This window comes from Coregonus clupeaformis, chromosome 25, assembly GCF_020615455.1.
Source record: "Coregonus clupeaformis isolate EN_2021a chromosome 25, ASM2061545v1, whole genome shotgun sequence".
NCBI lineage: Eukaryota > Metazoa > Chordata > Actinopteri > Salmoniformes > Salmonidae > Coregonus > Coregonus clupeaformis.
Window position 1 is genome coordinate 18865996 of NC_059216.1, and position 10521 is coordinate 18876516.

General features: G+C 46.7%; 1 protein-coding gene across 5 annotated transcripts in view; it reads right to left on the minus strand.

Moving 5' to 3' along the window:
* Nucleotides 1-2591: 2591 nt before the first annotated feature.
* Nucleotides 2592-10521, minus strand: part of map4k5 (mitogen-activated protein kinase kinase kinase kinase 5) — a 132922-nt gene continuing 124992 nt past the window's right edge. For 3 of the 5 annotated variants that reach the window (XM_041847347.2, XM_041847349.2, XM_041847346.2), the window contains exons 35-36: nt 6510-6565; nt 2593-3157 (exon numbers count right to left, since the gene is read on the minus strand). In XM_041847347.2, the coding sequence (XP_041703281.1) occupies nt 3070-3157; nt 6510-6565 (144 nt within the window). In that variant the 3' untranslated portion in view covers nt 2593-3069. Of the gene's footprint in view, nt 3158-6509; nt 6566-10521 lie in introns of all 5 variants that reach the window. The other 2 variants (XM_041847345.2, XM_041847350.2) reach the window with 2 other exon arrangements.

Here is a 10521-nt window from a genome sequence, read left to right on the forward strand (position 1 = left end):
TTGCTTTCACATTAGTAATGTAAGACCCTCCACCTGAAAGAGAATTCAGAACTGGCACCTGTTTCATTTATCATCTGTCTGACAGTGACATCATTCATCCTATTTATGCATCAGTAACTACCAGACAGGGCCTGCTCCAGCTTCGAACTCTGCGGAGACCAATTAGTCCTGGGTGGAATACAGCAGTGGAATAACCGACTGAAAGAAATCAAAGGTAGTCTATACGATATGGAAACTAACTTTCCCCAGGTGGGATGTCACCAGATAACTGTAAATAGCCACTGACTCAACAAAACTGTATACATTATTTCCATACACCGTCGCACAGACAGCCTTCCCCTGGTCCCAGATCTGTTTGTGCCCTCTTGCTAACTCCTATGGTTATTGTCAAGCCAAACATTTAACATTTAACATTTACGTCATTTAGCAGACGCTCTTATCCAGAGCGACTTACAAATTGGTGCATTCACCCTATAACCAGTGGATTACTTTATCCTATCCCAGGTATTCCTTAAAGAGGTGGGGTTTCAAGTGTCAAACATAGGAGTTGGCACACAGCACAGGAGCCTAGGTATACTGGTAGGTAGTAAGTAGAATGACAGCAAGTACGTATTGTTAATAGCATTTTTTTTTTATTACAAAAACGGCATACATTAAAAGTTTAGAAGAGAATGCCAATGATGTTACGAAAACTAATGCATTTCCCTTGTTTTGTCATTTAAAAAAAAATGAAAATGTACAAAAGTGCTTAACATGGTGCAAATACTGAATACATGTAATAGTTTAACAGAAAAAGAGGAACAAAATATTTGACATTATATTCAACTTTCTAAAATGCTACCAAGCGGGAGGGAGGGACCGTCCCCAAATGGCACCCTAGTCCCTATATAGTGCACTACTTTTGACCGCAGCTCTATAGCCCCCTGGTCTAAAGTAGTGCACTATATAGGGAATAGGGTGCCATTTGGGACACAGAACACGTGTTTGTACACCAGACGTCATAAAAAAAATACACAACAAAAAAACATCGATACTAGCCAGATTAATATTGGATTTAAAATGGTTTGGATGAAACAACAACACCTCAAATAAAACGAAAATAATATAAAACTTCCCTCGTTCTGTAAATCCAACATACCCTAATCTTGCTTAGATATTAATAAATAACGCTTAAATTACCCACATCAAACAAAAGGGTGGCTTCAGTGTTAACAAGCCACCCTAAAGCTTATCGTCAACCAGACCTGTGACAGTCAGTTGCTTGGTTACAAAGGACTTTTTGATACAACAAAGAAACTCCCATTTATTAACTCCCATTTGCTACCAGACCTAAATGTCTGAATTATTATGGCACTGGTTTTCAGTTACACATCTAGATCGTTTTTTTTCTCCATATTTCAGTTGATATGTAATCCATGTGGAGGAGAGTGGAAGAGGAGGCTGCAGGGTTTAGAGTGTCTGTTGGTCTGAGCCTTTCCCACACGCATTCTGTTCCTCCATAGTCCAGTCCAGTTCAGGTTCTGCAGTACAAATGGCACCCTATTCCCTACATAGCGCACTACTTTACCCATAGGGCCCTGGTCAAAAGTAGTGCACTATATAGGGAATAGGGGTAGGCAATCCTGGTCCTGGAGTGCCACAGACACTTCCATGTTTTTTGATTTAACCGACATGGAAGGTGTTGAATTTAGGTAATCACTGAACTGATCAATAAGCTCACTTGGTCAGGTGTGGTCCCTAGTTGGAACAGAATCCTGCAGTACTCCAGGAACAGGGTTGTCTACCCATGGAATGAGGTGCTATTTGGGACACACAGAGGGAGGGAGTAGGGTGTGAGGAGGTGAACAGGACTGTAGAGGAGAGAGGAGGTGAACAGGACTGTAGAGGAGAGAGGAGGTGAACTGGACTGTAGAGGAGAGAGGAGGTGAACAGGACTGTAGAGGAGAGAGGAGGTGAACTGGACTGTAGAGGAGAGAGGAGGTGAACAGGACTGTAGAGGAGAGAGGAGGTGAACAGGGCTATAGATGAGGTGAGGAGGTGAACAGGACTGTAGAGGAGAGAGGAGGTGAACAGGCTATAGAGGAGAGAGGAGGTGAACAGGACTGTAGAGGAGAGAGGAGGTGAACAGGACTGTAGAGGAGGTGAACAGGACTGTAGAGGAGAGAGGAGGTGAACAGGACTATAGAGGAGAGGAGGTGAACAGGGCTATAGAGGAGAGAGGAGGTGAACTGGACTGTAGAGGAGAGAGGAGGTGAACAGGACTATAGAGGAGAGAGGAGGTGAACAGGGCTATAGATGAGGTGAGGAGGTGAACAGGGCTGTAGAGGAGAGAGGAGGTGAACAGGACTGTAGAGGAGAGAGGAGGTGAACAGGGCTGTAGAGGAGAGAGGAGGTGAACAGGACTGTAGAGGAGGTGAACTGGACTGTAGAGGAGAGAGGAGGTGAACAGGACTGTAGAGGAGAGAGGAGGTGAACAGGGCTATAGATGAGGTGAGGAGGTGAACAGGACTAGAGAGGAGGTGAACAGGACTGTAGAGGAGAGAGGAGGTGAACTGGACTGTAGAGGAGAGAGGAGGTGAACAGGACTGTAGAGGAGAGAGGAGGTGAACTGGACTGTAGAGGAGAGAGGAGGTGAACTGGACTGTAGAGGAGAGAGGAGGTGAACAGGGAGGTGAACAGGGCTATAGATGAGGTGAGGAGGTGAACAGGGCTGTAGAGGAGAGAGGAGGTGCTGCTTGCCTGCTCGGCATAAGGCCGTTTGTTGGAAGATCCGTGTTGAGGAAGGAGGAGGGATTTTGCTTGAAGCTTCACAGTCCCCTTTTGTCTGACCTGTTGTTTCTGTATTCACTAACTAGTTCCTGGGTTCGGTAACACAGTTCTACCAGAGTCCAGGCGCTATGAGAGCCCGCTGAGAGGCTGAGATGAGAAGTGAATGGACTGCTGTGAGATGATCCACTCCTCTGTAATTCTTCACCTACCCAATGGGTCTGTGGGCTGCTCTGCGCCGTCTGCCTCCCTCTGTGTGGAGTCGCTGGGTCACGGCTACGAGCTGGTGACATGGTTAGGAGGCTAGTAGCTGTTCTCATGTCCAGCCAGGATGTAGAGGTTGCTGAGGGCTGTGGGGTTGTCAGTGGGCCGGCTCTCCAGGACCACCACCCTGTTAGAGAGAGATGTCAGTTAGCAGCAGCTCATCATTAACATCAGAAACACACAGGAACACTGCAGGTTATAGCTGCCAGCCAGGTCCAATCTGAAGACTGCCAGAGACAACTAATGCAGGAGACTGAAGAAAGCCTTTAAAAAAAAAAAAAACACACACACAGAATAGAACAGAATTCATTGAATAGAACTGACATAATGCCTTTGTGGGTCAGAGAGAGTAGCAGACAGCAAGACAAGAGGACTGGCTACATTTCAAATGGCACATTTAAGTTAATATGACACTACCAGATCATGATGAGCAGAGGAAGGTGCCGTCCTTCCAGCAGTGTGACAGATGAGATGAGAGGGGTGTCTCTGCCCACAGAGGGTACAGTCCAAGACCATAGTGTCTAATCCATCAGATGGAATTACAGAGGAGCAGAGAGGGAGACACTCAAACCAGGCTGGCATTGGCAGTGCCCAAGTGCCAGTGTGAATAAAACATGCAGGTTGGTTGGGCAGAGCAGAGGCTGTTCCAGGGGAATCGGAATAGGCTGAGCCTTCGCGCCCCCACTGGGCCCCTGCCCTGGGAGAATCATCATTGCTAGGAGATCTTCCACCACAGGGTGGGCAATGTGTCTCGAGCCAGGGAGTTAAATCACATTTAGTGGTTTCTATAGTTGAGGACTTGGTGTGGAGGCTAGTAAGGGGACTGCCCTGCCACACTGCCCTCTCTGTAGCATGCTTGGGTACCGCATTGGCTAGTGGAACCAACCTGTGGGTGGATCATTGAAGCTGTAATGTGTGAGTCATTTGATGATATGTGGAGGTTTTTCAAGCCTCTTCTGATGGCGTTGAGATTACAATGACGTATCCCACTCAGCCTTAAAGTGCTTGAATGTTGAAAGATCAAAGATTGTTGATTTATAACAGGGTTGTGTGATCTGGGGCACATGCCTCGTCATAGCAACGGAAGCAGACCTGGAGAGAGAGAGCAAGAGAGAGGTAGAGAGAGAGGTAGAGAGAGAGGTAGAGAGAGAGGAGAGAGAGAGAGAGAGAGAGAGAGAGAGAGAGAGAGAGAGAGAGAGAGAGAGAGAGAGAGAGAGAGAGAGAGAGAGAGAGAGAGAGAGAGAGAGAGAGAGAGAGAGAGAGAGAGAGAGAGAGAGAGAGAGGTAGCGAGGTAGCAGTAGAGAGAGAGGAAGCAGTAGAGAGAGAGAGAGCAAAAACATCCTCCGTGTACAACGTAAAACACCAAATAATGCATGCAGAGCAGAATTAGGCCAATACCCGCTAATAATCAAAATCCAGAAAAGAGCCGTTAAATTCTATAACCACTTAAAAGGAAGCGATTCCCAAACCTTCCATAACAAAGCCATCACCTACAGAGAGATGAATTTGGAGAAGAGTCCCCTAAGTAAGCTTGTCCTGGGGCTCTGTTCACAAACACAAACAGACCCCACACAGCCCCAGGACAACAACAACAACAACAACATAATTAGACCCAACCAAATCATGAGAAAACAAAAAGAGAATTACTTGACACATTGGAAAGAACAAACAAAAAAACTGAGCAAACTAGAATGCTATTTGGCCCTAAACAGAGAGTACACAGTGGCAGAATACCTGACCACTGTGACTGACCCAAACTTAAGGAAAGCTTTGACTATGTACAGACTCAGTGAGCATAGCCTTGCTATTGAGAAAGGCAGCCGTAGGCAGACCTGGCTCTCAAGAGAAGACAGGCTATGTGCACACTGCCCACAAAATGAGGTGGAAACTGAGCTGCACTTCATAACCTCCTGCCAAATGTATGACCATATTAGAGACACATATTTCCCTCAGATTACACAGACCCACAAAGAATTCGAAAACAAACCCAATTTTGATAAACTCCCTTATCTACTGGGTGAAAAACCACAGTGTGCCATCACAGCTGCAAGATTTGTGACCTGTTGCCACAAGAAAAGGGCAACCAATGAAGAACAAACACCATTGTAAATACAACCCATATTTATGTTTATTTATTTTCCCATTTGTACTTTAACTATTTGCACATCATTATAACACTGTATATAGACATAATATGACATTTGAAATGTCTTTAATCTTTTGGAACTTCTGAGTGTAATGTTTACTGTTAATATTTATTGTTTATTTCACTTTTGTTTACTATCTACTTCACCTGCTTTGGCAACGTTAACATACGTTTCCCATGCCAATAAAGCCCTTAAATTGAAATTGAATTGAATTGAGAGAGAGAGATAGCGAGGTAGCAGTAGAGAGAGAGAGAGAGAGAGAGAGAGAGAGAGATAGCGAGGTAGCAGTAGAGAGAGAGAGAGATAGCGAGGTCGCAGTAGAGAGAGAGAGATAGCGAGGTAGCAGTAGAGAGAGAGAGAGGTAGCAGTAGAGAGAGAGAGAGGTAGCAGTAGAGAGAGAGAGAGGTAGCAGTAGAGAGAGAGAGAGAGATAGCGAGGTAGCAGTAGAGAGAGAGAGAGATAGCGAGGTAGCAGTAGAGAGAGAGAGAGATAGCGAGGTCGCAGTAGAGAGAGAAAGATAGCGAGGTAGCAGTAGAGAGAGAGAGAGATAGCGAGGTAGCAGTAGAGAGAGAGAGATAACGAGGTAGCAGTAGAGAGAGAGAGATAGCGAGGTAGCAGTAGAGAGAGAGAGAGAGATAGCGAGGTAGCAGTAGAGAGAGAGGTAGCAGTAGAGAGAGAGAGAGATAGCGAGGTAGCAGTAGAGAGAGAGAGAGAGGTAGCAGTAGAGATAGAGAGAGAGATAGCGAGGTAGCAGTAGAGAGAGAGAGAGATAGCGAGGTAGCAGTAGAGAGAGAGAGAGAGATAGCGAGGTAGCAGTAGAGAGAGAGAGAGAGATAGCGAGGTAGCAGTGGAGAGAGATAGCGAGGTAGCAGTAGAGAGAGAGAGAGATAGCGAGGTAGCAGTAGAGAGAGAGAGAGATAGCGAGGTAGCAGTGGAGACAGTCACCAGAGCTGGGCACATCTCTATCTCTGTAGAGAGGTCTGAAGAGAACTCAGACTAAGGAGAGAGAAAGAGGGAGGAGTAGGATGTTTGGTGGTTTCCAGGCAATGGTTAAACACAGGGACCTGTGGGAGGACACTGGCACCCTGGAGATAGCTGCTAGCTACCAGCCCTGCCTCTACGGTTTTATACAGGTCAAAGGGCACTACATAAATCATCTATACAACTAGAGAGAGAAAACAGAGGAAAGAGATGGGGGGAGGCAGAGAGAGAAAGAAGAGAGAAAGAGAGCGAAAAGTAAAGAGAAAGAGGAGAGACGTAAAGAGAAAAAGAAGGGGGGAGAGAGGGAATGAGAGTAAAGAGTTAAAAGAGAGAATCATTTGAAGCACCAACCTGTCAGATCCGAGGAGACGGAAGACTCGGCTAGGATCAGAAATCTCCTGGGTGACCTGTAGATTAATGAAGCAATTAAACATTTCATTAACCAGATGAAAAATGGGAGGAAAATTAATGAACATGGTAACATACACAGGCAGGGAATTGTTGAGGAGCTACAGTGCATTCGGAAAGTATTCAGACCCTTTCACTTTTTTCCACATTTTGTTACGTTACCGTCTTATTCTAAAATGGGTTAAATTCCTTTTTAATCTACACACAATACCCCATAATGAAAAAGCAAAAACAGGTTTTTAGAAATGTTTGCAAATTGATTAAAAATTAAAAACAGAAATACCTTATTTACATAAGTATTCAGACCCTTTGCTATGAGACTCCAAATTGAGCTCAGGTGCATCCTGTTTCCGTTGATCATCCTTGAGATGTTTCTACAACTTGATTGGAGTCCAACTGTGGTAAATTCAATTGATTGGACATGATTTGGAAAGGCACACACCTGTCAATATAAGGTCCCACAGTTGACAATGCATGTCAGAACAAAAACCAAGCCATGAGGTCGAAGGAATTGTCCGTAGAGCTCCAAGACAGGATTTTGTCGAGGGACAGATCTGGGGAAGGGTACCAAAAAATGTCTGCAGCATTGAATGTCCCCAAGAACACAGTGGCCTCCATCATTCTTAAATGGAAGAAGTTTGGAACCACCAAGACTCCAAATTGAGTGATCGGAGGAGAAGGGCCTTGGTCAGGGAGGTGACCAAGAACCCGATGGTCACTCTGACAGAGCTCCAGAGTTCCTCTGTGGAGATGGGAGAACCTTCCAGAAGAACAACCATCTCTGCAGCACTCAACCAAGCAGGCCTTTATGGTAGAGTGGCCACTCCTCAGTAAAAGGCACATGACAGCCCGCTTGGAGTTTGCCAAAAGGCATCTAAAGACTCTCAGACCATGAGAAACAAGTTTCTCTGGTCTGATGAAACCAAGATTGAACGCTTTGGCCTGAATGCCAAGCGTCACATCTGGAGGAAACCTGGCACCATCCCTACGGTGAAGCATGGTGGTGGCAGCATCATGCTGTGGGGATGTTTTTCTGCGGCAGGGACTGGGAGACTAGTCAGGATCAAGGGAAAGATTAACGGAGCAAAGTACAGAGATCCTTGATGAAATCCTGCTCCAGAGAGCTCAGGACCTCAGACTGGGGCGAAGGTTCACCTACCAACAGGACAACGACCCTAAGCACACAGCCAAGACAACGCAGGAGTGGCTTTGGGACAAGTCTCTGAATGTCCTTGAGAGGCCCAGCCAGAGCCCAGACATGAACCCGATTGAACATCTCTGGAGAGACCTGAAAATAGCTGTGCAGCAACGCTCCCCATCCAACCTGACAGAACTTGAGAGGATCTGCAGAGAAGAATGGGAAAACTCCCCAAATATAGGTGTGCCAAGCTTGTAGCGTCATACCCAAGAAGACTTGAGGCTGTAATTGCTGCCAAAGGTGCTTCAACAAAGTACTGAGTAAAGGGTCTGAATACTTATGTAAATGTGATATTTAAATTTAAAAAAATTGAAATACATTTGCAAATTTTTTTGCTTTGTCATTATGGGTATTGTGTGAAGATTGATTGAAAAAATACTATTTAATCAATTTTAGAACAGGGCTGTAACATAACAAAATGTGGAAAAAGTCAAGGGGTCTGAATAGTTTCCGAATGCACTGTACATGGAAAATACCCAATCATGGTTTTACCCCATACTGTTAACACAGGAGAAAGAGAGTCTTCATTTACATGCAAAGTATAAGTGAGTGATCTTAGATTTCCCCATTACAATCCATCCCATAACTACAGACAGACCACACCATGACTACAGACAGACCACACCATGACTACAGACCACACCATGACTACAGGCAGACCACACCATGACTACAGACCACACCATGACTACAGACAGACCACACCATGACCACAGACAGACCACACCATGACTACAGACAGACCACACCATGACTACAGGCAGACCACACCATGACTACAGACAGGCAGACCACACCATGACTACAGACAGACAGACCACTCCATGACTACAGACAGACCACACCATGACTACAGGCAGACCACACCATGACTACAGACAGACCACACCATGACTACAGGCAGACCACACCATGACTACAGACAGACCACACCATGACTACAGACCACACCATGACTACAGGCAGACCACACCATGACTACAGACAGACCACACCATGACTACAGACAGACCACACCATGACTACAGACAGACCACACCATGACTACAGACAGACCACACCATGACTACAGACAGACCACACCATGACTACAGACAGACCACACCATGACTATAGGCAGACAGACCACACCATGACTACAGACAGACCACACCATGACTACAGACAGACCACACCATGCATGACTACAGGCAGACCACACCATGACTACAGACAGACCACACCATGACTACAGACAGACCACACCATGACTACAGGCAGACAGACCACACCATGACTACAGACAGACCACACCATGACTACAGGCAGACAGACCACACCATGACTACAGGCAGACAGACCACACCATGACTACAGGCAGACAGACCACTCCATGACTACAGACAGACAGACCACTCCATGACTACAGACCACATCATGACTACAGACAGACCACACCATGACTACAGGCAGACAGACCACACCATAACCAGAAAGACAGACAACTCCATGACCACAGACAGACCACACCATGACTACAGACCACATCATGACGACAGGCAGACTGACCACAGACAGACAGACCACACCATGACCACAGACAGACAGACCACACCATGACCACAGACAGACAGACCACACCATGACCACAAACAGACAGACCACACCATGACCACAAACAGACAGACCACACCATGACCACAGACAGACAGACCACACCATGACCACAGACAGACAGACCACACCATGACCAGACAGACAGACCACACCATGACCTCAGTAGACCACCCCCATGACCTCAGTAGGCCACCCCCATGACCTCAGTAGACCACCCCCATGACCTCAGTAGGCCACCCCCATGACCTCAGTAGACCACCCCCATGACCTCAGTAGGCCACCCCCATGACCTCAGTAGACCACCCCCATGACCTCAGTAGACCACCCCCATGACCTCAGTAGACCACCCCCATGACCTCAGTAGACCACCCCCATGACCTCAGTAGACCACCCCCATGACCTCAGTAGACCACCCCCATGACCTCAGTAGACCACCCCCATGACCTCAGTAGACCACCCCCATGACCTCAGTAGACCACCCCCATGACCTCAGTAGACCACCCCCATGACCTCAGTAGACCACCCCCATGACCTCAGTAGACCACCCCCTGCCAACCGTAGGTTACTGTGCTCATCAGAGTTCAGATGGTTTCAGTGTTTCGCTGCCTGGCTACATTTATGAGGCCAGGAGATAGTCCTCTGGGTTCACACTCTGAGGCTACGCAACATTAAGCTACGTGTCTCTGTGTCCACCTGCAGGTAATGAAGTTGTCAACCTTTCACAGAGAGGATCTCATGTTAACCTGATCACCAGGCATGCCACGACGCGCACACAGTGAGAGAGACACACACACACACAATAAAAGTCCAGAGATCACTGTGAGGTGAGGCATTTTGTTTTTATGAAAAGTGATAGGGGACACCCTGGGCCATCTTTTCACTGCTACAGTCTGTCAGGCACACACACAGTTGTGTATGACTGAGCTGAAACAAGGCTGTGTGTTGGCTGGGGTCTCTGCTCAGCCCAGCGTTACAGCACAGTGTGTGTGTGTGTGTGTACCAGGGTGGAGCAACACGTTAGCCTGTCAAAATGTCAGATGCCATGCAGTATTCATGTTCATCAGAAATGAAACAGCTGCACAACAGAGGGAGAAGGTGGGCTGTTCAATTATTCACCCTCTCAGTCTCCTGTATGATTCTGTTGAAAAGCCTCATTGAAGG